The sequence below is a fragment of the Brachionichthys hirsutus genome, chromosome 1, assembly GCF_040956055.1.
Source record: "Brachionichthys hirsutus isolate HB-005 chromosome 1, CSIRO-AGI_Bhir_v1, whole genome shotgun sequence".
In the NCBI taxonomy this organism is placed as follows: domain Eukaryota; kingdom Metazoa; phylum Chordata; class Actinopteri; order Lophiiformes; family Brachionichthyidae; genus Brachionichthys; species Brachionichthys hirsutus.
Genome location: NC_090897.1, coordinates 1,227,703 through 1,255,391, shown reverse-complemented (window position 1 = coordinate 1,255,391; position 27,689 = coordinate 1,227,703). Strand labels below are relative to the sequence as shown.

At 51.5% G+C, this 27,689-nt stretch overlaps 8 protein-coding genes across 8 annotated transcripts; 5 read left to right on the top strand and 3 right to left on the bottom strand.

Annotated features, from left to right (window-relative positions):
- Nucleotides 1–388: 388 nt before the first annotated feature.
- On the top strand, nt 389–2,402 carry hypk (huntingtin interacting protein K). The gene is made up of 4 exons (XM_068738552.1): nt 389–563; nt 1,435–1,490; nt 2,010–2,061; nt 2,168–2,402. The coding sequence occupies exons 1-4, from the start codon at nt 402–404 to the stop codon at nt 2,261–2,263; spliced, it is 366 nt and encodes a 121-aa protein (XP_068594653.1). The 5' UTR covers nt 389–401; the 3' UTR covers nt 2,264–2,402.
- Nucleotides 2,403–2,427: 25 nt separating this feature from the next.
- Nucleotides 2,428–5,373, bottom strand: mfap1 (microfibril associated protein 1). Its single transcript, XM_068738541.1, has 8 exons — nt 5,193–5,373; nt 4,346–4,562; nt 4,132–4,270; nt 3,871–4,058; nt 3,530–3,799; nt 3,272–3,431; nt 3,021–3,110; nt 2,428–2,930 (listed from the first exon to the last, which is right to left on the bottom strand). Exons 1-8 carry the CDS (start codon nt 5,272–5,274, stop codon nt 2,751–2,753), a joined length of 1,326 nt encoding a protein of 441 aa, XP_068594642.1. The 5' UTR covers nt 5,275–5,373; the 3' UTR covers nt 2,428–2,750.
- Nucleotides 5,374–6,162: 789 nt separating this feature from the next.
- On the bottom strand, nt 6,163–7,472 carry hddc3 (HD domain containing 3). Its single transcript, XM_068741410.1, has 4 exons — nt 7,279–7,472; nt 6,840–6,895; nt 6,516–6,756; nt 6,163–6,364 (listed from the first exon to the last, which is right to left on the bottom strand). The coding sequence occupies exons 1-4, from the start codon at nt 7,388–7,390 to the stop codon at nt 6,234–6,236; spliced, it is 540 nt and encodes a 179-aa protein (XP_068597511.1). The 5' UTR covers nt 7,391–7,472; the 3' UTR covers nt 6,163–6,233.
- A 49-nt stretch (nt 7,473–7,521) lies between these two features.
- Nucleotides 7,522–12,782, top strand: vps33b (VPS33B late endosome and lysosome associated). The gene is made up of 24 exons (XM_068760947.1): nt 7,522–7,575; nt 7,890–8,015; nt 8,407–8,487; nt 8,555–8,616; nt 8,701–8,750; nt 8,946–9,013; nt 9,095–9,140; nt 9,221–9,315; nt 9,501–9,605; nt 9,709–9,799; nt 9,869–9,946; nt 10,022–10,092; nt 10,171–10,257; nt 10,345–10,435; nt 10,530–10,604; nt 10,977–11,041; nt 11,128–11,182; nt 11,274–11,320; nt 11,579–11,711; nt 11,801–11,874; nt 12,015–12,116; nt 12,197–12,272; nt 12,363–12,485; nt 12,572–12,782. Exons 2-24 carry the CDS (start codon nt 7,920–7,922, stop codon nt 12,640–12,642), a joined length of 1,842 nt encoding a protein of 613 aa, XP_068617048.1. The 5' UTR covers nt 7,522–7,575; nt 7,890–7,919; the 3' UTR covers nt 12,643–12,782.
- Nucleotides 12,783–13,105: 323 nt separating this feature from the next.
- prc1b (protein regulator of cytokinesis 1b) lies at nt 13,106–16,917 on the top strand. The gene is made up of 13 exons (XM_068740730.1): nt 13,106–13,116; nt 13,302–13,434; nt 13,806–13,928; nt 14,033–14,437; nt 14,560–14,709; nt 14,796–14,943; nt 15,027–15,163; nt 15,365–15,460; nt 15,542–15,688; nt 15,772–15,882; nt 15,957–16,070; nt 16,175–16,318; nt 16,796–16,917. The coding sequence occupies exons 1-13, from the start codon at nt 13,106–13,108 to the stop codon at nt 16,865–16,867; spliced, it is 1,791 nt and encodes a 596-aa protein (XP_068596831.1). The 3' UTR covers nt 16,868–16,917.
- Nucleotides 16,918–17,933: 1,016 nt separating this feature from the next.
- On the top strand, nt 17,934–20,074 carry ptpmt1 (protein tyrosine phosphatase mitochondrial 1). Its single transcript, XM_068740137.1, has 4 exons — nt 17,934–18,190; nt 18,775–18,855; nt 19,055–19,246; nt 19,560–20,074. The coding sequence occupies exons 1-4, from the start codon at nt 18,044–18,046 to the stop codon at nt 19,686–19,688; spliced, it is 549 nt and encodes a 182-aa protein (XP_068596238.1). The 5' UTR covers nt 17,934–18,043; the 3' UTR covers nt 19,689–20,074.
- A 571-nt stretch (nt 20,075–20,645) lies between these two features.
- On the top strand, nt 20,646–22,548 carry ndufs3 (NADH:ubiquinone oxidoreductase core subunit S3). The gene is made up of 7 exons (XM_068740242.1): nt 20,646–20,728; nt 21,052–21,117; nt 21,216–21,316; nt 21,394–21,543; nt 21,884–22,009; nt 22,102–22,221; nt 22,315–22,548. Exons 1-7 carry the CDS (start codon nt 20,674–20,676, stop codon nt 22,480–22,482), a joined length of 786 nt encoding a protein of 261 aa, XP_068596343.1. The 5' UTR covers nt 20,646–20,673; the 3' UTR covers nt 22,483–22,548.
- A 921-nt stretch (nt 22,549–23,469) lies between these two features.
- On the bottom strand, nt 23,470–24,612 carry c1qtnf4 (C1q and TNF related 4). Its single transcript, XM_068740719.1, has 2 exons — nt 24,256–24,612; nt 23,470–24,153 (listed from the first exon to the last, which is right to left on the bottom strand). Exons 1-2 carry the CDS (start codon nt 24,610–24,612, stop codon nt 23,470–23,472), a joined length of 1,041 nt encoding a protein of 346 aa, XP_068596820.1.
- Between the last annotated feature and the right edge of the window lie 3,077 nt (nt 24,613–27,689).

Sequence of the window (27,689 nt, the reverse complement as noted above, 5' to 3'; positions counted from 1 at the left end):
ATTATTTGAATTTAAACAATAAATAACGAGCAAAATTCTGATTTCTTTCCATTGCAATTTGGTTTATTTCTAAAAGATTTTAGGGACAATGCAAACATTTAAAATTCATTGGTAAATCCAGAAAAATGGTTGATTATTTCTCCATTTCACACAGTGAATATTATATTTACCCAATAATAATATTATGTTCATGATATCTGAAACAGATCAGGCCAAATTATCCATATAAACAATTGTTTCATGTAATTCAAAATATGGAATGCCATTCATTTTTCGTGAAATCCAATATTTATTTTTTAAGTCCGACCCAAAACAGCGTCGTTCATTTCCGGTACGACCCCGTTTTTGCTCCGACGTTCAGGGGACCCTTTTACTTCCGTTCCGTCTTCTCTGGAGCAAACATGGCGGCGGAGGGAGACGTTGACTTGGACCTGGAAGCCGAGGAAAACTGCACTGGAAAACCAGCAGAAAAGCCTCGGAAGCATGACAGCGGAGCGGCGGACCTGGAGAGAGTCACGGACTACGCGGAAGAGAAGGAAATCTCCAGCTCGGATTTAGAGACGGTGAGCGCTGCGGGCTAGCGGTGGCCGCGACGCATGCGGCCACAGCCGGTAGATGATACCCGACCAGTTAGCGTAGCTAGCAATCTATGCAGTGACGTAGTAATGTGTTTAGTGGGAACTAACTAGTTGGGATTATTGGTTAAACCTACTCTTTATGACCTGTTAGCTGTAACCAGACCAGACCAGTTTAAACAGCCCACTGCATCACTTTTATCCAAACTCTAAATTCTACTTTTACTGACGGAATTATTTAAATCTCAGATTAACACCGCACCGAAATATAATTTCCACATGGGATTATTAAAGTATTCTGACTCAGAAGATAAAATATTCCTTTATTATAGTCCCACAAGGGGAAATTCCATCAAATGTCAGACATTAGTATCAACATTAAGGATTCGTGCCAGAACTCTGAGTCCTCTCAGCCAGTCGAGGGTCAGGAGATCCCAGAAGAAAACGTCTCCGTCTGTGAGGAAGATCCCAAGCAGACCTCAGAGGCCACCAGGACCAGGTCCCAGAAGACATCTTGGATCCTTCTAGTCGTCCCGGTCACCTCGCTGGGAGGCGGAGAAAGTCCCTGCTGGGATTGGACGATGTTTGCAACAAGGAAAATGGGAACATTCCGGAACTGCATCGGAACAGCTCTAGCTGTGTTCTCTAGACGCTGGTCGTCATGGGGATCATTGTGTCCCTGTTTTAGCAGATTTCAGGGGGGGGGGGGGGGGGTCTAATCCAGTGTTTGATAAATTGAGCCATTTAAACTCTTGCTTTATGATGTTATTACAAAATGCTTATAAAATCTATATTTGCTATTACTATTTGCCAGTAAACGTGTAATAAACCTCTGAATCCAGATGTTTGTTTGTTCCAGGCCATGTCAGTGATCGGAGACAGAAGGTCCAGAGAACAGAAAGCCAAGCAGGAACGGTGAGATCAGCGTAGTCCGTCCACCGGGTCATGTGACATGGTGCCTGAAGATACCGAGAACAAGCTAGAACCTTCTGGTGCTGATCCAGATCACCGTGTGGACGGTGTGGATCCAGTTAGGAGGGGGGGGGGGGGCTGCTTGGGGGAGGTCTGCGCTCCGAGTGCTGTTCTAGTTCTATGAAAGCTGCCCCGGATATCAAATATGTAGTTTTTGGTACTTTAAACATATTTTGGGGACACAAATATGCGACGTGGTCCAATCTAGAATGATTTCATCAACGTATACCTGCTCTGAGACTTTGTTGTTTATGATCAATTAGTTTACCAGGAATGAGAAGAAAGTATCTCGTAATTAATTTGTTTTCCGTTTCAAACTGAAACTAAACGAACGCGCCGGTCCTGAGAGAGGACGTTTAGTCTTCAGCAGACTGGAGGACGTCCTCCGGACCTTTGATCTCGGGCCGGCGCGGCCTGCAGGACGCAAGCCGCCGACTTCGCTGAACGCCGCTTTTCTTTCAGGGAAAAGGAGTTGGCCAAAGTGACCATCAAGAAAGAAGACGTCGAGCTCATCGTGAGTCTGTCGCCGCTTTCGGTCAAACCCGGCTTTGATACTCGTTTGTGTACTCGAGCACAGGACTCGCTCGTGAGCGCGTTTCTTCTCCTGCCGTTTGCTGCAGATGTCAGAGACGGAGATCTCGAGGGCCGTGGCGGAACGCAGCCTGAGGGAACACATGGGGAACGTGGTGGAGGCTCTGGTGGCGCTCACCAACTGAGCAGCGCTTCCACCCCGGACTGCGCCGCCGAGCTCTCTCGCTCTCTCTCTCTCTCTTTTTTTTTTAACGGCTCTTCTCATTGCGGTTTGAACGAGCCCAAACTCTTCGTCTTTTTTAAATAAAACGTGATCTGCCTCTTCGTGCTGGTCAGAACATTTTTTTAAAGATTGAAAACACCAGTTTTATTCACAAATAATTCACCTTTACATGGACAAAAAGGGTACTGCAGGAAATCGCTACAAGAATCTGCAGCCGCAGCGTCGACTGACACCGAACGAGATCCCAGCTCGCCCGGAGGTCGCCCGGAGGTCGTCTGGAGGTCGCCCGTGAAGCGGCTGAAACTGAAACTTGGGTCAGACAGAAACAGCATTTCTGCGTGAACTCTTCCTCTAAAGTTTGAGGTTTCATCTTCTTCATCTGGAACGCCGATACTCCAGTCTGAAACTCCGCCGCGTCCGATTTAAACGGTCCGTCTCCCGCGCTGGCGCTAGGTCTTCCTCTTCTTCACCGTGGGCCGCTCGAACACGTCCCTCACGCCCGCCGCCTTCTGCTTGAAGAACTTGCTGTTCTGAGCGCTCTCCTGGGCCCAGGCGGAGTCGAACGACGTCGTGTCCTGGTCCACCAGATGGGTGTACTTGGTGCGTCCGGACCGGCCGAAGTTTTTGACCTTGTGGGGGGGGGAAACAAAACGGGTTTAAAAACGGTCGCGCTTCACTGATTCTGTCGAGACCGCAGCGAGACGGTGGAAGCGGCCGACCTGCATGACTTTGGGTAGGATGGTCTTGTTGAAGTGGTCCTCCAGAGTCGGGGCGCTGAAGTCCCGCTTGTAAACGTCGTCCTCTTCATCCTGCAGCAACAATCGAGTGCGATTACTGAGAGCCACCGGCGCCTCCAAAGCGATCTTTAGAATCTGTGTCGAATCAGAAGCTAACGGAACGTCGTTGAATCGGATGATAAAGCGTCGGGTGAGTGAAAGCGTCCGTCTGGCTCCAGCTGAGGAAGACTCACCATGAAGAAGGCGCCTCTGTGGTAATACTTCTGGAGGAACTTGTATTTGCCTTTGCTGGCTTTGTTGGTGACGACTTTGCCGCTGTTCCGGAGCTCCGCCCGGCGCTCTTCCTCCGTCAGGCTGTGGAATCTCTCGATTTCGGCCTTCTCCCTCTCCATGCTGGGGACGGAGACGACGCGTTAGCTCGGCTGCAGCGCTCGCCCCTCTCTCTCTCTCTCTCTCTCTCCCTCTCCCGAGGACGTTCTGTGGCTACTCACACTTCCCTGGACTCTCTGTCCCTCTTGATGCGTTTCAGCTCTCTCACTTTCCAGGCTTCGTATTCTTCCTCCTCGTTCTCTCCGTCGGTGTCCAGGCCGTCCAGGGCGGCCAACGAGCGCCGGTTCTCCTCAAACTCCTTCTTGGCTTCCTCCTCCACAATCTTGAGGGTGTAGCGCCGGCGTTCCTCCGCCTGCCTCTTGGCCTCGGCTTCCAGCTCTCGCTGCCTCTGCTCCTCGGCTTCCCGCTCGGCCACAGTGATCCGGTCCTTTCTGGGGAGACATCGGGCGGCCGCGTGTTGAGACGCGTTTGCGTTAGAAACGTTCGGCGCTTCGGTTCGTACTTGCGGATGAAGACGGGCTTGAGCCTCGGCTCGGCTTCGTCCTCGCTGTCGGTGTACTCCTCGTATTCAGACTCCGACTCGGCTTCCTCCCCGGACTTCCCCTCCTCCTCCACCTCCATGACCTCCATCTCCTCGTTCTTCCGCTCGACGGCTCGCTGCCGCATCATCGCTCGTCTCCTCTCAATTTCCTGCGCAGGAAGACAGAAGTAAGAAGCCGACTCGGAGCGTTTCGTTAAACACGGAGCCCGCAAAGATCACAACCTCGTCGTCCACTTCTTCCTCTTCCTCCTCTTCATCCTCACTGCTCTCCTCGCGCTCTGGGTGCCAGGTGCCTTCATCAGAGTCCTCGCTGCTTTCGACCACGACTTCGGGCTCTGCGATCTGTCTGTGCCGAGCGAGCCTGAGGACGAAGGAAGAGGAGACGGTCAGGACGACGTCGGTCAACGCGAGACAAGTCCTCAGAGCGGCGCGGCACCTTTCCTCCACGTCCTCGGAGACGCGGTTCAGCAGGCGTTTGAGACGGGGGTCGGAGACCTCTTCCTCCTCCAGCTCCACCTCCGGCTCCACCTCCTTGCCTTTCTTCACGAACTGAAAGTCCTCTTCCTCCTCATCCGACGACTCCATCGGTGCATAGTCGGGGCGTTTTCCCGACACGTACCTCTTCACCTTCACCTTCTCCATGGAGAGCTCACCTGGGAGGTGCAGAGACAACAAGGGGGGGGGGGGGGGGGTTCTGATTCCTGCCGCTGAACGTGCAACATGCCGGCTCGAATCTTCTAAGATGCATTTATTAGAAAAGATTGAAGTTCTGTGGGGACGGAGTGAAGAATGCTTCTTCTCTTTTACATTTATAAGCGCAATAAATAGTTCTTCAGTTTGATGCCTTCCAAACTGTCTAACATGCAGAATTGCAGGATAGTTTCAACATTTCAGCACAAGACCTGTGTCGGATTGTGAGTAGCGACCCTTTTCACACGATTATTATTACCTTCTTCATTTTATTGTTAATAGAGACATTCACGTCATATCTCACATAAACATTCCTAAATTCTGATATATTTTCATGTATTTTAATACAAATGAGTCCCCTTTATTGGCCTTCCGGGACTCTTGTTGCTCAAATTGTTAGCCAGTACAGAACCACGGTAGAAATATGTTGCTCCCTGTTTGTGCACATTAAGGTTAGCAGCAGATTGTTTATCCTTTTCTTTTTATGAAATCAGAACAAATCTAAGCTGCTCGCCTCACTTCAGTGGCCTTCATTTTTTTCATCTTCGTCTCCGTTACTAGCTAACTTAGCGCGCTGCTAGCTAGCGGCTCACCTTTCTCATTCCGAACCGGCACGGCTCCGGCCGTGGACTGGATCGGAGGAAGCTTCATGTTGACGGCTTCGTGACTAGACATAACTGCCCGGTCGTTGATCGCAGCCAAATGAGTGAAGAATTGTTATTCTGTTGCGACAAACTCGTTCCGGGGGCTTCTACTTCCTACTGGGAAATAAACTACATGTAGAGCTGGACAGCAGGAAGTGGAATTAATTCTGGTTCCGTCTTTCTTCTTCGCTGGTTATGAAAGTCAGACGTCGCATTACGACCACTTAAATAAAAAAATGCTGGACCCTATTTCCATATATTTAAGATAATGTCTGTTGTAAATTAATTATATGAATAATATTAAAACAAATAAATTAAAAAACTACATGTGGTGCTGGCCAACAGGAAGTGGAATTAATTCTGGTTCCGTCTTTCTTCTTCGCTGGTTATGAAAGTCAGACGTCGCATTACGACCACTTAAATAAAAAAATACTGGACCCTATTTCCATATATTTAAGATAATGTCTGTTGTAAATTAATTATATGAATAATATTAAAACAAATAAATTAAAAAACTACATGTGGTGCTGGCCAACAGGAAGTGGAATTAATTCTGGTTCCGTCTTTCTTCTTCGCTGGTGATGAAAGTCAGACGTCGCATTACGACCACTTAAATAAAAAAAAATACTGGACCCTAATTCCCATATATTTAAGATCATTTCTGTTGTAAATTAATTATATAAATAATATAAAAAAATAAATTAAAAACCATCCTGGTCAATCTTTGTTCATTCTCTCAGTAGTAAAGAGAAATGGTGTAAAAAACAATATTCCTGATGCTGATTTTTTTCTAGCTTCATGGTTTAAGCTTCAGGACCCGAGGTGATGTCCACCCTTAAGACTTTACACAGACAAGATGTGAAACATACCCTCCATTTATCCATAAAACATATTTTATACAATAAAGACTAGACAAAAAGAATATTAAATTATATTTATTTTTATAATTTAATGGTGAAAATGCATATTCTTGTAAATGTGGGGCTGCTGTCAGAGACGGAGTCCCCTCTGTCTGAACAGCTCCTCCAGCCTTTCCTCCAGAGCGGAGTTGGTTCCTCTCAGACCTTTCACCACCTCAGAGGCCCAAACAAAATACTCCTGAACCCGCTCGGCAGTCCAGCCTGCAAACGTAGCAATGCAACACACACTGTTTTAGACTGTCAAAGTCATAAAAACGTTTTGTGATTTAAAAACAAAATCACCAAGCTTTCCTTTAGCAAACGTGAGCGAAGAATATGGCTGAATGTTAATACTTAGGCGAGCTATTCTGACCATTAGGCGTGCTGCGGTTCAGGTCCCTCAGGTTGTACAGTTTATCGGCCAGCTTCACCAGTTTGGCCTGGCGGCTGCAGTGAGGCGCGTGTTCCACCTGCTTGCGCTTCCTCTCCTGTTTGGGGAGGCTTTTGTCATCCGTCACCTCCTGAACGATGCGAGCAACGATCAGCCCGAACTTTCCTTCCAGCTCTGCAGGAGAGGTGTCGGTGTCCTCTACCGTGTCGTGAAGCAGAGCGGCCTGCAGAGCGGCACAGAGACAGGTCAAAGGGTCAGCAAGGCCGCGAGCACCGCACTGGACAGAGTCATTTACTGTTCACGTACCTGCAGAACTTCAATGTCTGCGACGCCTCCTTCATGGCTGAGGATTCTCGCTACTCCTTAAACGGAAACACACAAAGAGATCAAATAAATATATAATGCTGTATTTAAATTATAATGCAGTTGTGAAGTGACACTTCATGGAATATTTCCAAAAAAATAATAATATTTTGCAGTCATGATTACCGGTCTATGCTTAGTTTGTGAACATTTCATATTCATTTTGTGGGGCAAGGTGTTGCCACAAGTCATTGTTTTTGATATTCTTACATTGTTGTGGCTCTAAATAAAATAAAAGCTGAAAACTAAGTATTAAAATAGAATAACCTAAATATATAAATCCCCACAGTGCATGTTAAATCGTTTGGTCTCGTCGGGTGTTTAATATTACGAGCAGCGCCTGAACGTCGCTGCTGCCGCAGGTAAAAAGGCTCCTTCGTACCGATTGGGTGATTAATGTACGGCGTTCGATCCGCGTCCTTCCGTCGCTGGTTTCGATGTTTCTCTGCGGCGAAATTAACCGTTTCTATCAACAAAGCTGCGCCTGAATTCATGTCGGAGTCGCTGCGTAGCGCTGGAAACTGCGTCAGGTGAGAGTCACTCCGTTGCAGGTCCCGGAAGTCAATGCGGGGTGAATCGAAGCAAAGGCGGAAGCGGTCCGTTCATAATGGTGTCCGGAGGGAAACGTGTGATGCGATTCATTCCACTTATTGAGCGACGGAAACAAATCAGCAAAATTGTGTAAAGATGTAATTTCGTTATTAATTTGATGTGTTTTTTTTAAATTATTTTCACATTAATGTCCGTATCGCGACGCTAATCTTCGTCTTTAACATTCAACTGATATGATGCGGAGAATGTGTTGTGGGCGAACAAGCTAACCCAGCTAGCTTGTTGACATTTGTCTCTTCTGTGTATTTCTGCTTGTCGTAGCCATTCTGCCATTACATAATGTTTTTCTGGAGTAAAGTCTTCATCTCGGTTTATTCCCGTGTGTTATAGATGTTTTTCTGGAGTAAAGTCTTCATCTCGGTTTATTCCCGTGTGTTATAGATGACTGATTAGCGTCCGTTCTGGTCCAGTATGGCTCACAGCGCCAGGAGAGATTCCCCGGAGCCTCCTGACTTCTCGCTGCTAAAGAGGTTGGCCAGAGATCAGCTCATCTACCTGCTGGAACAGGTAGAGCAGGAGAGTCGCTGCTGGGTTGACCTTTACATTTCATTAGGCTGCCTGCCACGTGGCTCCTAAAAAATGACCTTATCAGTTTAATATTGTATTGATACGTCATGAAAGTAGTCCTAAGTATTTAAATAGAAAAATAAAGTGGGTTATTTGTATTTAATGTGTATTGGGGTACCCAGAAAAACGTGATTGGATTATTCTAAACGTGACACATGCTAGTCAATAAAGGCCTGTTTGTTTGTTTGTTGATTCGCCATCAGTTGCGGATTATCTCAGAATGCTAGTTTAGACAATCCTGTTTATGTTGCAAACAATAAAAGCATATTGTGTGTGTATTTTTTTGTAAAGTTAATTTTCACCCTTCTTTGTGTTTGCCTTTGTCTCGCAGCTGCCGGGGAAGAAAGACCTCTTTATTGACGCAGACTTGATGAGCCCGCTGGATCGCATCGCTAATGTTTCCACGCTGAAGGTGAGTCTCACCTGAGCGCCTCCGACTCCGGATCATTTTTGTAAACGACGTCCCTCTTTTTGTGCAGCAACACGAAGTCGACAAACTGTACAAAGTGCAACACAAGCCCATTGTCAGCACCTCGGATCAGTGAGTCCGGCACCCTCATTGCTCCTACTATCCACGCACACACACACACACACACACAGTAATGTGCCGTTACTTTCTCTTTAGGCTCTTTTTTCTGATCCGGCCAAGAATACAAACTGTAAAATGGATTTGTGGTGAGTAGAGTTCATGATTTGTGTTTTTACATCATTAATAATATTCCCACAGACCTTTTAGTCAAATCGAGCCGGGATGTCTCTTGAAGGAGGACTTGCCTCCGCCAGGGTGGCGCCATCTCGCCCACCACCCCAAAACGCCTTGTACTCCTTAAGTATTGCAGTATGGGGGTTGTGTAATTCTACTGCTTTCAGATGAGGTCAATGCCGACAAAGTGGCTGGAAAATTCCGAAGATACAAGATCGTCTTCACCCCTCAGAAGGTGCCTCCTGCTGTGCACAGATGCTGCGTTGGTTTATGCTTGTTGTTGTTATTTACCTGCTGACCCCTGTGTGCCGCCCAGTTCTACGCCTGCGAGGCGGTCCTGGAGGAGCAGGGCATCTTCGGCGGTAAACAAACAACCCTTTTGAGTGTCAGTAGCGGTTTTCTGGTGAAAAGGAGGCGTGGAACTTCTCTTTGCTTCCCACAGACGTGACCACTGACGAATGGGCCTTCTACCTTCTTCCACTGGACGATGACATCATCAGCCTGGAGCTGCCAGAATTTTTCCGAGACAACTTCCTGGTAAATAATAAAGTCCACATTTTCAGCTCCATCGTTGAACTCGTATATTGTCTTTGTGTTTATTGTGTTGCTCAGATTTTAAGAGGCGGGGCCTTGGAGCATGATTTGTGACATCACAGATTGTTATCTGCCCTTTTATAATTAGTAAGAATGATTCCATGCCCCCCCCCCCCCCCATCACGCAGGCGGGGGATCAGCGGTGGGTGAGGACAGCCGGCAGCACTCTGCACCTCCTCGACTCGCTTTACGGCCCGTTCTCCAAGGTCTACGGGATTGGACGATGCTCCAAGGTGAGAACACGCCCACCGTACCTGAGATTATGTTTCTGCTGCCGTACTGTTGAGACGCTCGCGAGAAAAGGGTCGAGCCGTCACGAGTTCTGTGTGGCGCCAGATGGCGTACGAGTCGTGGAGGAAGCAGGTGGACGAGGGCGAGCAAAGGAGCGGTGAGGCTGAAATAGGGACGGTTTTCCTCATCGACAGAGGTAAGAAGCCGCCGAGGCGCCTCGCGGCCTGATGGGCGGCGGTCTCAACGTCGCTCGCTGTCCCCACAGATGTGGACTTCGTCACTCCTCTGTGTTCACAAGTCGTCTATGAAGGACTCATGGATGATATATTCAGGATCAAATGTGGTGGGTGTCGAAGCCGAAAGATCGCCTCGCTGAAAGACGGCCGTGTGTCATCGGATGGCCGCGTCTGTTCCGCAGGTTGTGTGGAGTTCGGACCGGATGTTACCTCGGACAAAAGCTTAAAGGTCATGCTGAACTCGAGCGATAAGGTGGGTTAACGGCGTTAACGGCGACGCCCGCGGGAGACGGCGCGCCAGCTTAAGCCTGAACTCTCCCACGTCTCTCAGGTCTTCAACGAAATCCGAAACGAGCATTTCTCCAATGTGTTCGGCTTTCTCAGTCAGAAGGCCCGGAATCTCCAGACCGCATACGATGTGAGCGAGCCGTCGCCGCCGCCGGTCGTCGTCGCCGGTCGTCGTCGCTAGGACGCCAGCAGCGCTAACGTCTTGTCCTCTCTACAGAAACGTCGAGGGATGGACGTAAAGCAGATAAAGACGTTCGTGTCAGAGGAGCTGAAGGGGTTAAAGCAGGAGCACCGGCTCCTGAGCCTGCGTGAGTTTTTACTGCAGGTTCCTCGGCAGGAACGTGGCCCCCGACTCGCCCCCGACTCGCCCCCGACTCGCCGCTGACGCTCGCCCTTTTTCAGACATCGGCGCCAGCGAGTCGATCATGAAGAAGAAAACGAAGCAGGACTTTCAGGAGCTGTTGAAGACGGAGCATTGTAAGAATCTTTCTCCGTTTAAAAGACAGGGGGGGGGGCGGGGGGTCTCATTTGAATTCCTCCCCGTAAGAACTTTATTTCCTTATTAAAAGATTAGAAAATAAAAATTTCAGTGACTGAGCCAAAAAATGTAATTCCATAAGTTTAGAAAGATTACGACAAAGAGACTAATAAAGTTTAATTTGAGGAAAGGCGACCCAAAGAATAAAAACAAGCCTCCCGAAGCACCAGATGTCTTCACGGGCCTCTAACAGATGTGATCATGATGCTTTCTGATTCTGTATCCGGATACATTTTGAATCCTGGGTTCATTATTAATGTCTCTCTGTTTGAATCAATGGTGATTAATGTCGACCCCCCTCCCCCCTCCAGGTTTACTTGAAGGATTTGAAATCCGTGAGTGCGTCTCCTTCATAGAGGAGCACATTAACAGACAGGTGCGTCTGCCCGCCCCGCCCCGCCCCGCCCCGCCAGGTGAAAGGTCAGCCATGACGCGCCGGAATCATTCCTTTTTGTTTTCCAGGTCTCCATGATCGAGAGTCTGAGGATGCTTTGCCTTCTGTCCATCACAGAAAACGGTGAGTTGCCCACAAATGGTTGCCTTTGGGAAGAAGATGTTGTGATCGCCTCGTCTCGTCTCGTCTCATCTCGCCTCGTCTCGCCTCGCAGGGCTCCTGCCGAAGGATTACCGGTCCCTGAAAGCGCAGTATCTACAGGTGAGCGTCGACGCAAGCAGACGAGTCTCAATGGAGGCCGGCCGGCCGGCCTGTCCGATCCCGGAAACCCAAAGTTTGATTTTAGATTCTGCTTTTTAATGGGGGGGGGGGGGGAGAGAACGCAAAGTCAAAAATGACTTTCACTCCTTCTGCGTGCTTCCAAAACAAATGCTAGGAGATCGAGATGTTTAGAGCAGGAGTCGTGGCGGCTTTTATCTCATTGGTCCGCGTGACTCCGCCTCTGCTCGTCCTCCTCAGAGCTACGGGGTGAACCACCTGCTCACGTTCGCTAACCTCCGGCAGCTGGGGCTCCTGGTGGAGCAGCAGCCGGGGGAGACGCTGACCGTCATGGAGAGCAAAGTTGGCAAACTGGTCAACGACAAAACGGCAGGTGAAATGGATTTTTGGCCGGCTTCCTGTCGTATCCGTGGCAGCGGATTAACTGTTCCTGATTCTTTGCATTTGCTTTACGACTACCAGGAAAGCTGAGCGACGCGTTCTCGTCGCTCGCCAAGAAGAGCAATTTCAGAGCCCTGAGCAGAAAACTCAACCTGGTGATTTACCAGCGCCTTTAATTGCTTCAGAAATCATTTTCCCAAAATCGCAGAATACCATTCCTTTATTTTTTTTATTTTTTTTTACAGTGACACACTGAATAAACCTGCATTTTACGTTGATCGGATTTTGTGTCAAGGTGCCAAAGTCGGATGGAGAATACGACCTGCGTGTTCCTCCAGACATGGCCTACATCTTCAGCGGCGCCTACGTCCCTCTGAGCTGCAGACTCATCGAGCAGGTGAGCTCTCGGCCCGCCGGATGTTCCTGCATGTGGATCGGAAGCTGCCTTCTATTTACTCCTGGTGTGGCGATCCGGAGGTTCTGGAGCGAGGAGGTTGGACGGGGCTCGAAGAAGTCACCAGGCTGCTAAACGGCCATGAATTTGTCGTCACAGGTGAGACCCCCCCCCCCCCCAGAGATGAATAGTGTTTCTGTTCACCCCCGAATGTTCTCACATGTATGAACGTTGCACGTTTTGTCTCAGCCGGCAGCAATGGAGGCGATTTGAAAGCGCAGAGCGACGCTCAGCGCACCGTCCTCCTCGTGTTCCTCGGAGGCTGCACCTTCTCTGAGATTTCAGCTCTACGTTTCCTCGGTCGAGAGAAAGGTAAAGGCAGAATGCGTGTCGGACGCGGAGAGGCTTTCCCTGTGATGAGCAGCAATGGGTTAACATCGGCGCTCCCTTTCTTCCAGGTTATACGTTTATTGTGGTCACTACTGCTGTTACAAACAGTTCAAGACTCCTCGAGGCTTTTCTGGATTAATCGTGCACGACGAATCAAGGTGGACAGAAATGCAGTTACTTCTCATAAATATCCTCGTCCGGCACTTCAGATGGAAAACGTTGGGCTTTAAAAGAAAGAACTATGAAATGTAATGTAAATAAATGTTTTAAACTTGTTGTTCTGGTATCCTTTCTCTTCATTTTGTGCTTTGAGCTGAGTTTATAATAAAATCAACACTAGCGTCATTGTATCTCCGTGAAACTTGTTTTCCACAAACGGGTTGTCCGCCGGTAGGCGGTCTCCTAAATGTAGTGTTAGTAGCACCGCCGGCGGCTTGTGCTGGTTTGACACAACGCGCGCACCGGCAGAACGAGCCAATCAGAGCGCGGGGAGCCGCTGCACGCGTAGTTTGAACTGTTTGGCGACCGGACGGAGAGAAGAGGCGACGGTTGGTGGTCGGGACGACGTTTCACCGATATTCACGACAGGCTGGAATTTAACGATGAGACGGAGGTGAGTTCACGATATTATCTGTGACTATATGTTTTAAATTTATTAAAAATAAGTGCTAAAAAGTAGCCGTTGTGTAAAATAGCTAGCTAGCGGAGGCTACAGGAAGCCCAGCGTCTGTTAGCTTGAGCAGATAATCGATAAGCGAGTTGACGGTTGTTCCGGTGGTTCCGGTGGTTCCGGTTCAGCGAGGTGCTCGCAGCGGAGTCCGTGGCGTGCTTGAACAAAGCTCTGCTCCAGCTGAAGGACATTTGGGAGGAGATCGGTATCCCCGAGGACCAGAGACTGCAGAGGACCAATGTCGTTAGGAACCACATCAAGGTGAGACACCGGGACCGGGACCGGGACCGGGCCCGGTCCACTGGGAACGGGCGGGGGCGATCGAAACTGGGGAGGGAGTTGTTTTTGGGTGGGACACTTTATCTCCCATCAAAAGTGCCTCGAGCCATTTCCGGGTTCTGATCCATAGCGGATGGAACACGATGAGATGTCCGAGCCCGGGATTATATATATATATATATATATATATATATATGTATGTGTTTATTTATATAATGGATGATCACTTCAGACTAGAGTTGTGTATTTGTTATAGGATCTGGATATATTTCATGCGTGACAGACAGAGATAATAAAGAGTCTCCGTGGGGATGTTTGAGTACGCCGCCGGTGCTCTTGTGTTTATCCTCTAGACCTTACTGGACATGATGATCAAAGAGGAGGAATCTCTGAAGATGAAGCTCCTAAACAGCATTCAGACATGCAGGACAGACATGGAGAGACTCTACCTGGAGCTGCAGCTCTCTGCGTTTCAGGTACTTGTACACAACTTTAGAGTTTTACCCTCTTTGTATTTGTTGATCTTATTTGTGACAGAATTAAGAATAAATGTTTGTGTTTGTTGCTCTCCTCTGTTCAGGAGGAGGACGGGATCAGCATGCTCCAGCAGGAGAAGAACATCCGCACTCAGGTGGGGGCCCTGATGAAGGAGAAGGCTCGTCGGACGCAGCAGCTGAAGGCCCTGCTGGACCAGGACCAGGACCTGTGTGACGTCCTGTGCGCCGCGCCGTATGACGTCCTCCCGGACGCCGTCCCCTCGCTGCAGCAGCTGGAGGACTTCGGCCGGCATGTTGCTAACCAGAGCGCGGAGAGGGCGAGGCGGTACGCCGAGTTCACCGACCTGAAAAAGCAGATCGTCTCTCACATGGAGGATCTGGGCCAGGTCCCGGAAACCAGCTTCGAGAGGGACGTGGTCTGTGAGGACGAAGACGCCTTCTGCCTTTCCAGAGACAATATTACATCACTCAAACTATTGATTTGTCAGGTGAGGTGGTTTGGGTTAGGGTTAAATCCATCCCACAAAGTGGCCTTAAACTGTGTCCCGCTGATGGGGGGGGGGGGGTCGCCCGGACGGGACGTGACGGATGAACCTTGATGATCCCACAGCTGGAGGAACGGAAGTCGGAGACGGAGGCGGCGTGTGAGAACCTCAGAGAGACGCTCCAGCAGCTGTGGAACCGACTGCAGGTCCCGCAGGAGGAGAGGGAGGCCTTCAGCGGACACATGGTCACGTCCAGGAGAGGGAACCTGGAAGCGGTGAGGGGGTTTAACGCCCCCCCCCCCGGTCTCCATCGCTGTCCTCCGTGCTTAGCCCTGACCGACACTTTATCATGTCTCCTCAGCTCAAAGCAGAGGTTCAGCGTCTGGAGGGACTCAAACTGCTCAACGTCTGCAACTTCACCGACGCCGTCCGCTCCGAGATCGCGGTGCTCTGGGAGAAGTGCTTCCTCGCCACCGAGCAGCGGGAGGAATTTGCACCGTATTTTAGCGGTTAGCGCTCTTCGTTCGCCGCCGCAGCCTCCAGCAGAACGACGGCGGCGTTGGTCGGAATGCTAACGCGTGACTTTTTACAGCGGAGTTTACCGAAGAGCTGCTGAGTCTGCACGAGGCCGAGCTCCAGCGCTTGAAGCGGCATTACGAGGATCACAGAGAGCTGTTTGAGGGAGTCCGCCAGTGGGAAGACAGCTGGAGGCTCTTCCTGGAGCTGGAGGTGAGGGGGGGGGGGGGGGGGCAGCCGTCCGTTCCTCAGGGGGACGCTCACAGAAACGAGGAGGCAGAAAGAAATACGTATTCATATACTGTAGTGCTTTATTTATTTATTGTATTGACATGCAAATTTTATGTGCGCTAAAATGTCTTCCTGGTTAAATGTTGGAAATATTTAAGATCTTATTTTCTTTTTTCTCGGTAGAAAAAGGCCACGGATCCGGCGAGGTTCACAAATCGAGGCGGGAATCTTCTCAAAGAGGAGAAGCAGAGATCTGAGCTGCTGAAGAATCTGCCCAAGGTGAAACGCCGACGCCAGCGTGCGTTTGTTCCTGTTGTAAAGATCCACAAATGCTGGAGGTGCGCTTGTTTTGTCGTGAAGCTGGAGAAGAGCTTGAAGCTCCAGGTGGACGCTTGGGAAGGCGAGCAGGGCCGCGAGTTCCTCGTCAACGGGCAGAAGTTCCTGCAGTACGTGGAGAAGCGGTGGGAGCTGCACCAGACGGAGAAGGAGATGGAGAAACAAGTGAGGGTGAGCGTTGCGTTCAAGCCCCCCCCCCCCGCCGGCGCGTTCGCTGGAAAGCGTGTTGACTCCTCTCTGTCTAAACTCCACAGCAACTGAAGAAGAGCAAGCAGACCGAGGAGGACATGCTGTACGGCACGACGGTCCGGACCCCCACCAAGCGCAGGTTCCTGGGCGCCACCACCCCGAGCAAGTCCCGCAAGGTAGACCCAGCGCCGAGTCCAGTTTGAGTTCTGGTTCCGTCGTCCATTTTGACTTCCCCTTCTGCCCCCCCCAGTTTAACGGCACCTCCAGCCTTTCCAGCGCCGCCTCTAACAGCACCGTGCGTTCTGCCTTTGGAGGAACAGTCTGCCGCTCGCCTGTGCCCCGCCCGCCGCTCTCAGCCAGCAAGGTGGGCTTCACCTTCAGACGGCAACCGCGAGACAAGCTGACCTCGAGCTGACCTCGAGCTGACCTCAAGCTGACCTGCTGCTCTCCGGCTCTCTTTCCTTTCAGGCGTCCTCCTGCACGCCGGGCGGCGGTAAACCCCCCCACCCCCGACGGCCGAACCACAACAAAGAGAACGAGGGCCCGCCGCTCGGTGCGCCGCCGCGTACCTTCAGCATCACCTCTGTCGCCAGCACGTACTCGCAGTTCGTGGTAACTGAAACTTTCGTCCCGTCTTCCCGCCGTAACGCGGCGAGCAGATCCTAACGATGGCGTTCTGTGTTGTAGCGGGACTTGGTCAACGCCGAATCGAGTCAGTCGAGGTGTGTTGGGAATCCTAAACGCTTGTCGAGTCCCTTCTAGGGTCCGACTCTAATAAAACAAACCAGTCACGTGACCTTGGCAGAGGTCAAACTGGCGGCCTGTTGACGTTGGCTGTTTAATCTTCCCTTCCCTCGCGCTCTAATCCACGCCCCTCCGCTTGCTTTGCCTCGCTGCGTCTCTGTTGCCACGCCGACGTGGCAGCTGCTGCAAACGCCCTGAAGACGTCCAGGTTCTAACGGAAGGCGGGTCCCTGCTGCGAGGCTGAAAACGACCTTCGTCCTCGCCGTCCTCTTCTCCCTGATTCGCAGCTTCCCGTCCGCCCGCCGTGTTTGATCTCCACCTCACCGTCTGCTTCTGTTTCCACAGCGAGATCTGTCCAAAGCCTCCGACGCCAAGATCCAGCACGGCGTCCTGAACTCCACCACCACCCCCCGCTGACCCCCCCCCCCCCAGCTCCGTCCGCTGTCGTGATCCTTCGGACTCGCTCGACCCCGCTTTAATTTGTAAATGAAGGATATATTAAAGGGGGGGTTGGTGATGAGTGTCTGTTAAACTAACACTACGAACATTTTGTCCTGCACAAGTTAAAAAGAGAAAATAAAGAATGATCGCAGGACAAATATGTCAGAAATACTTTGCACTTTTTCTAACATGTTTTTTAGTCTGACAGGTGTCTGTTTTCTGCTTGTATGTAATACTTTATACACGCTTCTGTACCTGCTGTTATTTTAGAAGAGTTTGCTTTGTTTCGTGGCAAATAAAGTCGACGGGAACAAGTACGTGTCTCATTTAGCTTCGAGGCTACATTCGGTGGATCATGAAGCAGCTTCAGGAAGTTATCTTTGAAAATGAGTTTAGCTAAGAGCGCTAGAAACCGCGAGGGCTTCGTGGATCAAGGAGCTTCGTTCTGATTTCCATTGGCAGAAACGTGTTCCTGTGGTTGAACTTTTATAGTACATCATTTATTGTTTAGCTCCATAACAGTTTAAACGAAGCTCAATGTTACGACTGATTTGGAAAAGCTTGTCAAACTATAATAAATGCATTTTCACAAAGTGCAGATGTCAAACCGTTCGGTTTCTAAGCCGCGGCCTTCACCGGTTTCACCGTTTAGACATTTTGACCCGACATGTCTCCTCTTCACGTCTGAGTGAATCTGATGAGACCAACGAATAATTAATTCACGTTAAGATGCAGTTTGTGGCTTCCAACTGTCTCAAGACAAAACCCGTGTAAAATCTGACGTTTGGAAGAACAAATTATGCTTTAAAGAACTTAAGTTTCGTATCCGACCTTCAGGTAAATGGCTGACCACGCCTTGTCCAAGATTTTAGTATCATCAAAAATATTATTTTACATTATTTGTTTTCACATTAAATCAACGACCTCGGTTTTTTACTTAAAACGGACTTTATTCTGAAAGGTCAATTTTACCTTCCTTTTATTTTGAAGGGTGGCGACCGGAAAAGCGAATTTGCTACCGGAAACCCCTGTCGGAGAAGAGAAGAAGAAGAAGATGCCCCGACGGGTGGCGCCGTGACATTCTGAGACCGGAAGTACAGGAACAAAATAGCGAGGCTTGTTTTCCCTAAAGGAACCGGAACTAGCTCCGCCATGTCCGGAATGCTAGCTAGGCTTCTTTTCTACCCGACGCTAGCCTACAACGTCGTCATGGAGACGGTGTCCTCGCGACGCTGGTTCGACCGAGTGGACGAGGCCGTCATCCTCGGAGCGCTGCCGTTCAGGTCCATGACCAAGCAGGTGAGGCGACACCGAACGCGAGGCTGTCCGGTTTATAGCCGGTCCAAAACAACCGAAATAAACCCGTCAGATTTTCAAAGTAAAAGCTCAAAGATGAGCATCCGCCGATCGTCAGCAGTACTTCCGGCACGGAGGTTCTGTTTCCGACGGTGATCGTTTGTTAGCGGGATTACAGAAAAACTGCCGGATGGGTCTTTATGGGTTTAACTCAGATCCCATTAAATGCTGAGAGAGATCCGGATGTTCCGATTTACTTATAATTATAACTTAAAATTGAGGCTTTTTCAAAAACTCATATCTTGTAAAATCTGCATTTAACCATATGAACCAGCATGAAACACGTCTCCTGGTTCTGATCCAGAATGAGGTCAGGAACAAATATTACATTTTAACATTAAACCCTCTGATTCACTGACTTTTCATGTTGGTGTATAAAGATACCGAGAACAATCTAGAACCTTCTGGTGCTGATCCAGATCACCGTGTGGACGGTGCAGATCCAGTTAGGGGGGGGGAACGAGCTGCTTGGGGGAGGTCTGAGCTCTGAGTGCAACTTAAAACTGCTTCCCATCTCCGTGTTGCAGCTCGTGGAGCTGGAGAACGTTCGCGGCGTGATCACCATGAACGAGATGTACGAGACCAAATACTTCTGCAACTCCGCCGAGGTGAGTTCACACCGGAATTACTCCGTTCTGCTGCTGCCAGAGCCGGGAATCGAACCGCCGACCTCCTCGGTCGCACTATTCTACACGCGCATCAGTCTGCCTGCTAAACACGAGTGGAGCCTTTAATCCCGCCCACGCCGTCTGGAGGGATCGCCGTCCTTCCTGTTGCTAAGCGAGCCGCTTGTCCGGCTGTTGACAGGAGTGGAAGGCCGCGGGGGTGGAGCAGCTGAGGTTGAGCACCGTCGACCTCACCGGCGTCCCCAGCATGGACGACCTGCACCGAGGCGTGGCGTTCGCCCTCAAGCACCGGGAGCGGGGAACCGGCGTTTACGTCCACTGCAAGGCCGGGCGCTCCCGCAGCGCCACGATGGCTGCGGCGTACCTGATTCGGGTCAGTCCAGAACTGTTAATGTCGGATGAATGGGGTCCGACGTGTCGGCTTTACCGGAGGGATCCATCCAGAACACCGAGATGGGGGGGGCTAAAAACCTGCAGTTTTACTTTCTGCAGCAGGGATTTCCTCAGACGGGGCGTTGATTTAAGGATAAACTGATTCCAGCACGGTCCATCGCTCTGGATCAGATCCCAAACTGATGGGAAACCATTCACTTCCTTTCTGACGCTGAAATCCTCCCGCGCAGCGATTCCGATGCTTTTATTTTCTAATCCTCGATGCTAACTCTGACCTCCTTCCCTTCTGGCAGCTGCACGGCTGGACTCCAGAGGAAGCCTGTCGGCAGCTGGCGGCCGTTCGGCCTCACATCCTGGTGCGCCCCGCCCAGCTGGGCGTGCTGAGGCGGTACCACGGGCAGGTGTGTGGACCGTCCCGCTGAGGATCGAATCATCCAGCGGGTGGAGGACTGAAGCCAAAGACGCGACGCGCAGAATGTTTACACACTTTTTATAAAACGTCACAACGTTTCGCGGCGCGTCGGCGACCGCCCGCCGTCCTGCTGTGGCCGAGGAGCTCCGAGAAGCGGCGAGCGCGTCGGAGGAAATGGAAAACCGTCTGCAGGACCGCCGGGAACGTAGCGACGCAGCAAGACGAGGCCGTTTTAGAATAAAACAAGTTAAAGAGCGTTTTAAAAATCATTTTAATTCCATTTTGCAGTGGTGCCTCATTAAAATACTAATGTTGAATAAAAGGAATCTCTGATTAATCAAGCAGCTTAAAACCTTAAACTGACTGAATGTACTTTAGTCGGTTATTTATCATCGATCTGGAATATAACGTTTAATGTTGTTTTGAGGAATAAATACGTCGTCCATGGTGCGCATGCGCAGTCAAAATATGAGTTTGCGACCCGAAACGCGCTTCACGCGGTGCATGAAAGGAAGCGCACCTGCGTCATCTTCAGAACAGAACCAGAACCAAAGTTCTGTTTGTTTCATTTCAGAAGAAAGAACCGGGCGAGTTCTACTGCACAGAATCAGAACTTTACTTTAGTTCAAACTGCAGAATAAGTTTCTATAAACGGTTAATAAATCACCGGATTCCTCCGAAACAAGACGAGAGAAGCGCCGAACATTCTGCTGCGGTTCTGAGGTCCGGATGAGCAGAAAACCAACCGTCACACGGGAGCGGCTCGTCCAGCACGCCCAAGCTAAACCGTAAATGTGACCTGGGATTTATATTAATCCTAATTTTGACGATAATTATGATATTAGAGATTAAAAGACAAACAAGAAGCAAAAATATAAATTAATGAAAATGAGGTGCTTCCTGTTTGAATAGCCTCTTTGACGTCATGTGACTTCAGGCTTGTCTTCCGGACCACCAGGGGGCGACAGAACGTTGTGAATTCTTAACCCACAAACATGGCGGCGTCGATGTTTCGGTTTGTCCGCGGAGGACTCGGGAGGACTTTTAACGGTGAGTTGGTGAAATAACGATTTGTGTCTTCACGCAATGTTTGCTGTTTTAATCTAAGTATTAATGCGTGTCTGTCGACGGTCGGTCAAAACTACAGCGGCTCATTATTTAGCGTCGAGTTTGACCTTTCAGCTGGCTAATGCTAACGTAGCATCTGTCTATATTAATAAATGGACTTGTCTGGTGAAGGATTAGTTTATGTCGGGGATGGAAGCAGACGCAGCGGCGGTCGGAGGGGACCTTTGCGCGATTTTTTCCACCATTGTTCTTGTAGTCAGTTTGTAGTTCTTTCAGGTATCACCGGTGCTTCTTGTTATTTCTAGCTGCGAGGCCCTCTCGTCTGGTCCAGCAGCAGAACAGGCCGCGGGGCTCCGCCTCTGACCCCAGCCGTGAGTACACGGACCGCCGCTGCCGGAGACTGTCCATAAATGATCATTATTGTTACCGATGATCAAAGACGGAACTCCCGTCCCTGTTCTTCCTGCAGCAACCGTCCGGCCCCAGGATGCCCCCGCCGCACGCAAACAGCTGGTAGCGTTTGGGGAGTACGTGGCCGAGATCATGCCCAAATACGTCCAGCAGGTCCAGGTCGGTTCAGATCCTCAGAACCGGGGCTGGTTTAAACCGACCGGCTCGTGAAAACGAGCGTCCACTCGTGTGTGCAGGTGACCTGCTTCGATGAGCTGGAGGTGATGATCCACCCCGACGGCGTGATCCCCGTTCTGACCTTCCTGCGAGACCACACCAACGCCCAGTTCAGGAACATGACTGACCTGACGGCCGTGGACGTCCCGACGCGGGAGAACCGCTTTGAGGTCCCGCAAACGCAAACGCGCTAGCAGAACCGCGACCGCTCGGCTGCAGCTGCAGCGCGTTTCTCTGCACCGATCATCAACCCGTTTGGCTCCGGCGCCGTTACGTAACCGCCCGACGAGCCGGCGGCCGCACGAATTCATCACGAAGCGTGTTTCGCTCGCCGTCCTCGCGTCCTCCTGTTCTTGCAGCCGTCTTTCGGCTGAGAGCGGACCAAACCGTTTCACCGTGATTAGCCTCAAGCTATCGGGTTAAATTGTTGCTGCCCGGCCCCGGTAACGGCCCCGGTAACGGCCCCGGTAACGGATCTCACCTCAACCCGCTGCCTGGATGTCTCGACAGATCGTGTACAACTTCTTGTCGCTACGCTTCAACTCCCGTATCCGCATCAAGACGTACACGGATGAGTTGACGCCGGTGGACTCCGCCGTCCCGGTCCACGAGGCCGCCAACTGGTACGAGCGGGAGGTGAGTCACCGTCTGCGGGTCCGGCCGGCCGAGCCGGTGCTGCCGCTGGCGACGCAGACGCGGACGAACTGAGCGTGTGCGCGCCTCCGCAGGTGTGGGACATGTTCGGCGTGTTCTTCGCCAACCACCCGGACCTGAGGCGCATTCTGACCGACTACGGCTTCGAGGGCCACCCGTTCAGGAAGGACTTCCCCCTCTCGGGATACGTGGAGGTGGGTTCTCTCTGCATCCGTCCATCCGACCGTGGTCACACGGGAGAATACCGGAGGTGAGGATGCTCAAAACGACTTCGGCTCCCCCTGCAGGTGCGTTACGACGACGAGGTGAAGCGCGTCGTGGCGGAACCCGTGGAGCTGTCGCAGGAGTTCAGGAAGTTCGACCTGAACACGCCGTGGGAGGTGTTCCCCGCCTACCGGGAACCCAAAGATGCCGCGCCGAAACTGGAGCCCGGTGAGGCCCCCGAGAAAAAATGATGCGCCCGAACAAACCCTCTCATATTTATGTAAATACCGAATAACAATAAAGCCGACCGCAGAGATCTTTGTGGAGCTGTGGTTTGTGTAGAAGCATCTTCGCCGCTCGTCTTCCGTTCTGGCTCCGTCGGCCAGCAGGAGGCGCTGCAGCTCTGTGTGCAGTGGCAAAAAGCAATCGGTGCGTTTTTTAGTTTATCAAGCATTTTTATTGAAGCATCCATTTTACATGTAAGAAACAATCAGAACATTGAACCACACTATTGTGGGGGGGGGGGGGGGCATGGGGCAGAATGCTTCAGGTGGGATTCCTGCACATTCTGACCCATGTCTGACGGACAGACCGGAGACATCAACAGACCGGAAGCTACGACACAAAGCGTTCACTTAGAAGCACACAGCTGATGGGCGCGAAGCGTCACCATGACAACGTATTTTCACTGACATGCATGCGTCACACGAACGGCTGCAGGAATGTTCTGTTTCAGCTTCACGGGCCGATTTACTGAACCGGGTCGGTTTCAAAGTAAAGCCGGTGCCCCCCCCCCCAGGGGCCGCCATCCTCTCGCTCTGAAACACTTCCTGTAGTTTCCATCGCACATTAAAGGGAGGAGTCTTTTAAAACGAGCCCCCCCCCTCTTCTGCGGTTTGGGAGAAACGCTGAGATCCCTTCCTGCCTTTCGCCGTCTTTACTTCCTGATTGTCGCCTCTTTTGTTGCGTAACTGAATTATTAACCCCCCCTTTTATATATTGATCGTGCAAAAAGATGATTCCGATGACGAAGAGGAAGATCGGACGACGGCAGGCGGGCGATGGCCCCTCGTCCAACCGTGGCGCCGGCGTCTCCCGTCAGTCGGATGTTCAACAGATTTACGTTTAAATCCGACCTTCCTGTGACTCTGAAGGAATTCAGAGGAAGCTTCCGTCCTGCGTGACCCCCCCCCCCCCCCCCCCCCCGCAACGTCCGGCCCCTCGCCCTCCTGCTGCAGCTAGGGCCTCCCACTCGGGCGCGGCTGGCCTTTGGCGGGGGGGTCCGGGTAGACCAGGAAGCCCGTGAAGGTGATGTACTTGGCGTGGTTGCTGTAGGCGCCGAAGCCGTCCCTCTGGGGGGAGTAGAGCCAGACGGCGTCGCCGCGCTGCAGCCGCAGCATCACGCTCTGGCTCTGCAGCGCCTTCTCGCCCCGGCTGTCGTCGTAGATCATCGCCTGCACCTCCAGCCGGTTCTTCATCAGCTTGAGCGACAGCGTCTTCTGCGGCAGCTTGCCCGCGTTGAAGGAGAAGTAGTAGGCCCCGGGGGCGCGGCAGGCGAACACCCCCGCCGTCGCGTTGAAGTCCTCGCCGATGTTGACGAACGCCGTGTCGAAGCTCACCGGCTGGTGCTGCGGCATTCCCGGCTGGTCCTCGCCCACGATGCTCTGGGTCCGCCCGGCGGAGAAGGCCGACCTCTGGGCGTCGTCCTCGCGCTGCAGCTCCGCCTCCGTGTCCCGGTCCCCCCGGGGGGCGCTGTCCTGCCGGGGCGTCTGGTAGCCGTAGGCGTCGGGGTAGACCAGGTACCCGTTGAAGGTGGTGTAGTGTCCCGTGTTGCTGTAGAGCGCGTAGCGGGGGTCCCCGTGGAGGCGGAGCCACACGGTGTCTCCGAACTCCAGCTGCAGCATGACGCTCTGGCTCTGCACCTGGGGGGGGGGGTGAAGCAGACTTTATTACCCTGGCGCCATCGATGCACCGGCGCCAGACTCCATCTCCATGGCGACAGGGAAAGGAAGATCAAAGCCGACCTTCCGCTCCTCGCCGGCGTTCTCCTCGTACACGATGGCCTGCACCTCGTTCCTGTTCTTCATCAGCATCACCGAGAGGTCTTTGTGTGGGAACTTCCCCACGGTGAAGGAGAAGTAGTAGGCCCCGGGGACCCGGCAGCGCAGCACGCCGGCCCGGGGGTCGAAGTCGCCCCCGATGTTGACGTAAACCGTGTCGAAGGTCACGGTCATCTTGGGCCCGCCTTCCATGCTGTTGGTGCGCGCCACGGAGAAAGCGGAGCGCAGCTCGACGTCGTCCTGCAGGCGGGCAAAGGCCCAAGCCCCGCCCACGTGAGTCAGGCTCAGCAGGCCAATCAGGAGGCTCGCTGGGAGCGGCATCGTACCTGCAAGCGCGTCACAAAGTAGATGTTTACACTTTTAGCCACATTACAACCCACAGCTGGCCACGCTGACCAATGAGAGGCCGGCGTTGGACAAACAGGAAGTGTTTCCTGTTGAACTAAACTAAATGGAGAGTAATGATCCAGTTCATTGGACTGAAGGAACCTCTGATCGATTTGTCTGATTGCTTTTCCCACCGCAGCGGAGGCAGGGATCCGTTCCGCAGCGGGCAGGGGGGGCGGGGGGGGGGTGCCGCGCCCGTTCCCGGTTAGGCGCGTTCGTGTGACGGCCCCCCCCCCAACCTGTGGAGTAGCTCGCTGTTCATCTCTAAAGATCAGGTCTTCTCTTTGTCCGTCCCTTCGATGTGAGAACGCCTCCCTACAGGAAACCCCAGAATGCAGCAGGAGGGAACCTGGACCTGGGCTTTCATGGACTGGTTGCCATGGCGACGCTGCAGGGACTTCGGTCGCGGGGGCCTTGGAGGCATTCCGGATCCTCCGACGTGGCCGACATTGTCTTGCAGAGATGAGAGGATCGCCTCCACCTTGAAGCCGGATCCGGTCGGGCGCCGTGATCTGCTCCCGTCCTCGGGCCGCGGCGCCGCCGTGATTCTCACCGTGTTCGACCTTCAGAGTCGGGCTTAAAGGATTGATGTGCCCTTCTAAGAAAATGACGGGGGGGCTGGAGAGCCGTAGCAGAACACGGCATCGGTTGTCAGCCGGACTCCTCCCGTCTCCAAAGGTCAGCCTGTCGCGGGTTCGAGCGCCAGCCTGGAATGACCTTCGTGAGAAGAAGCACCGTTTTCCATCCGATGCTTTAAAACGGGGAACAGCTGCCGGCGGCGTGTTCTCCTCCGTCTTTCTCTTGAGATGTTCCTTTGGTCTAAATATAGAGGAAGGAGAACAAACCATTTCTCCTCCCCGGAGACGGATCAGTACCTGACGATGGAGGCGCGGAACGTGGAACGGAACGTGGAACGGAATGTAGAACGTGGAACGGAATGTAGAACGTGGAACGGAATGTAGTACGTGGTTCGCGCTGTGGCCTCACAGCAAGAAGGTTCCGGGTTCGAATCCCATCTGTGCAGTTTGTTTGTTCTCCCCGGTTTCCTCCACAAAACATGCAAACGATCCATGGTGTGTGTGTGTGTGTGTGTGTGTGTGTGTGTGTGTGTGTGTGTGTGTGTGTGTGCGTGGATGGTTGTTTGTCTCTGTGTGGCCCTGCCATGCGCTGGCGACGCATTCAGGGTGTACCCCTCCTCTCGGCCATAGCCAGCTAGGATAGGCTCCAGCAACCCCCCCCATGACCCCCCAAAGCAGAAAAGAGGAAGGAAATAGACGGATGGATGAACAGACGGATGGATGGATGGATGGACGGATGGAGTGATTCTATGCAGACTGTAGAGCATCTGCTAGAAAAGCAAACATTGAGACTTTTTGGCTGGATCTCTCTCTCTCTCTCTCTCTCTCTCTACAGTTCAGGCTGTTTGTTCTTTGTCTCTTTGACTCGGTTTCATTCTCACGGTGATCCGAGCATATCGATGCCTCCTCTCTCTTTCTCTCTCTCTCTCTCTCTCTAACCGGCTTCTCTCTGGTTCTCCGCGTTGAACAATGGATCCTATTGTTCCGCTGTGTGGTCGAGCACGCCGGCCGGGCGGCGCTGAGGCCGGAGCGTCCCGGACGCGCTGGTCGTACGTGTCCGTGGGTGAACAGGAACACGCTGCAGCGCCGGCCTCGCAGAGCACCGTGAGGGCGGAGACAACTTTACATCTAAAACAACTGGAGCCGGTTAAACCACCGAACTGTCATTAATATTCGTAGTATCGAGTTATAGCTGATTTTTTATTTCATTTTTTTAAACCTTGCTGTCAGAATGTCAGATAACAGATAAAAAAGAGGGGGGGGGGGGGGGGCGTGACGGACCCCTGCTGTGACTCTCGCTCTCATTAGTCTGAGTCTCATCCTCTCATCCTCAGCACGATGCTGTCAGCTGCCTGGACGACTGTCGACTCGGAACCGGCCCGATGGATGGGTGGATGGGGGGGTGGGTGGAGGGAGGGAGAGAGAGAGAGAGTACAAATGAAGGGAAGGCAGGCTTGTCAGCAGACAACAGAAGAGATGCCGTTTTTGTAAACCGTTCTTTAAATATCTAACGGGACCTAATACCTAAAGGAACCGAATATCTAACGGAACCTTCCCGGTCTGGGCAAAGAGAACCCCGGCTGCATCCTTAACCCTTTCAGTTCCCCCTGAAACATCAGCAGAGAAGCTGAAACAGAGGATCAGGCGAGAAGAGGAACCGCCGAACTGCTGCGTTCGATCCATCAGCAGCAAATTAGACGCCTAAAGGCCTGATAAAAAAACAAAAAACATATATATATATATATATATGCAGATATATATATATATATATGTGTGTTTTTTATGGATATATCAGCAGATATATATATATATATTTTATTTTTTTTGTTTTATATCAGGCCTTTAGGCGTCTAATTTGCTGCTGAAGCAAATTAGACGCCTAATATATATATATATATATATATATAGAGAGAGAGACAGAGAGAGAGAGAGAAAGGGCTCAAAAAATAAACTACATTTATGAATGTGTTTTTGATAAGAGCAGCCATCCAGCAATGACCTACACGGGCTATTGAGAAGGGATGGAAAACAGTTACAACTCCTGATTTAAAGTATACTGTTACCATGGCAACCCGGTCCGTTATAGAATACAACAGAGGTACAGCGTCCGGCAAGGGTAAAATAAAAATAGGCCAAAGTCAATCCGGGAGATTCATCAGATTCGACTCGTTAAATATTCTGTTTACGACGCAAACGTTGCGTCATCGGTGGTTTCCGTGAAGCGCGACGTGCGCGAGGAAGTACTGCGGTTGGTGTAGTATCCTGATACTCGAGAAGTACTTGGCGTCGTGTGTACTTCGTGGGCCCAGCCCAGGTAACAGTCACTGCAGGTTCTTTTTCATCGTCTCTGGATCAGTCATCAATAAAAGAGGACAGATGCAGGTGGACGCGCGCGCGCGCGTGCGCGCACACACGAGCATATGATTCTTTTTT

Bases quoted from the DNA above. Each gene is read 5' to 3' on its own strand.
- hypk (XM_068738552.1), top strand. From the start codon at position 402: ATGGCGGCGGAGGGAGACGTTGACTTGGACCTGGAAGCCGAGGAAAAC. The intron at 564-1,434 runs GTGAGCGCTGCG...TGTTTGTTCCAG, and splicing joins CCAGCTCGGATTTAGAGACG to GCCATGTCAGTGATCGGAGA. The intron at 2,062-2,167 runs GTGAGTCTGTCG...CGTTTGCTGCAG, and splicing joins AAGAAGACGTCGAGCTCATC to ATGTCAGAGACGGAGATCTC.
- prc1b (XM_068740730.1), top strand. The intron at 13,929-14,032 runs GTACTTGTACAC...TCCTCTGTTCAG, and splicing joins TGCAGCTCTCTGCGTTTCAG to GAGGAGGACGGGATCAGCAT. The intron at 15,689-15,771 runs GTGAGCGTTGCG...TAAACTCCACAG, and splicing joins AGATGGAGAAACAAGTGAGG to CAACTGAAGAAGAGCAAGCA.
- ptpmt1 (XM_068740137.1), top strand. From the start codon at position 18,044: ATGTCCGGAATGCTAGCTAGGCTTCTTTTCTACCCGACGCTAGCCTAC. The intron at 18,191-18,774 runs GTGAGGCGACAC...TCCGTGTTGCAG, and splicing joins TCAGGTCCATGACCAAGCAG to CTCGTGGAGCTGGAGAACGT. The intron at 19,247-19,559 runs GTCAGTCCAGAA...CCCTTCTGGCAG, and splicing joins CTGCGGCGTACCTGATTCGG to CTGCACGGCTGGACTCCAGA.
- hddc3 (XM_068741410.1), bottom strand. From the start codon at position 7,390: ATGAATTCAGGCGCAGCTTTGTTGATAGAAACGGTTAATTTCGCCGCA. The intron at 6,757-6,839 runs GTACGTGAACAG...GCCGCTCTGCAG, and splicing joins CAGACATTGAAGTTCTGCAG to GCCGCTCTGCTTCACGACAC. The intron at 6,365-6,515 runs GTCAGAATAGCT...CTACGTTTGCAG, and splicing joins GAACCGCAGCACGCCTAATG to GCTGGACTGCCGAGCGGGTT.
- c1qtnf4 (XM_068740719.1), bottom strand. From the start codon at position 24,612: ATGCCGCTCCCAGCGAGCCTCCTGATTGGCCTGCTGAGCCTGACTCAC. The intron at 24,154-24,255 runs GTCGGCTTTGAT...CCCCCCCCCCAG, and splicing joins ACGCCGGCGAGGAGCGGAAG to GTGCAGAGCCAGAGCGTCAT.
- vps33b (XM_068760947.1), top strand. From the start codon at position 7,920: ATGGCTCACAGCGCCAGGAGAGATTCCCCGGAGCCTCCTGACTTCTCG. The intron at 8,488-8,554 runs GTGAGTCTCACC...CTTTTTGTGCAG, and splicing joins CTAATGTTTCCACGCTGAAG to CAACACGAAGTCGACAAACT. The intron at 10,093-10,170 runs GTGGGTTAACGG...CACGTCTCTCAG, and splicing joins TGCTGAACTCGAGCGATAAG to GTCTTCAACGAAATCCGAAA.
- ndufs3 (XM_068740242.1), top strand. From the start codon at position 20,674: ATGGCGGCGTCGATGTTTCGGTTTGTCCGCGGAGGACTCGGGAGGACT. The intron at 20,729-21,051 runs GTGAGTTGGTGA...TGTTATTTCTAG, and splicing joins ACTCGGGAGGACTTTTAACG to CTGCGAGGCCCTCTCGTCTG. The intron at 22,010-22,101 runs GTGAGTCACCGT...GCGCCTCCGCAG, and splicing joins CCAACTGGTACGAGCGGGAG to GTGTGGGACATGTTCGGCGT.
- mfap1 (XM_068738541.1), bottom strand. From the start codon at position 5,274: ATGTCTAGTCACGAAGCCGTCAACATGAAGCTTCCTCCGATCCAGTCC. The intron at 4,563-5,192 runs GTGAGCCGCTAG...TGCACCTCCCAG, and splicing joins GCCGGTTCGGAATGAGAAAG to GTGAGCTCTCCATGGAGAAG. The intron at 3,111-3,271 runs GTGAGTCTTCCT...TTGTTGCTGCAG, and splicing joins ACAGAGGCGCCTTCTTCATG to GATGAAGAGGACGACGTTTA.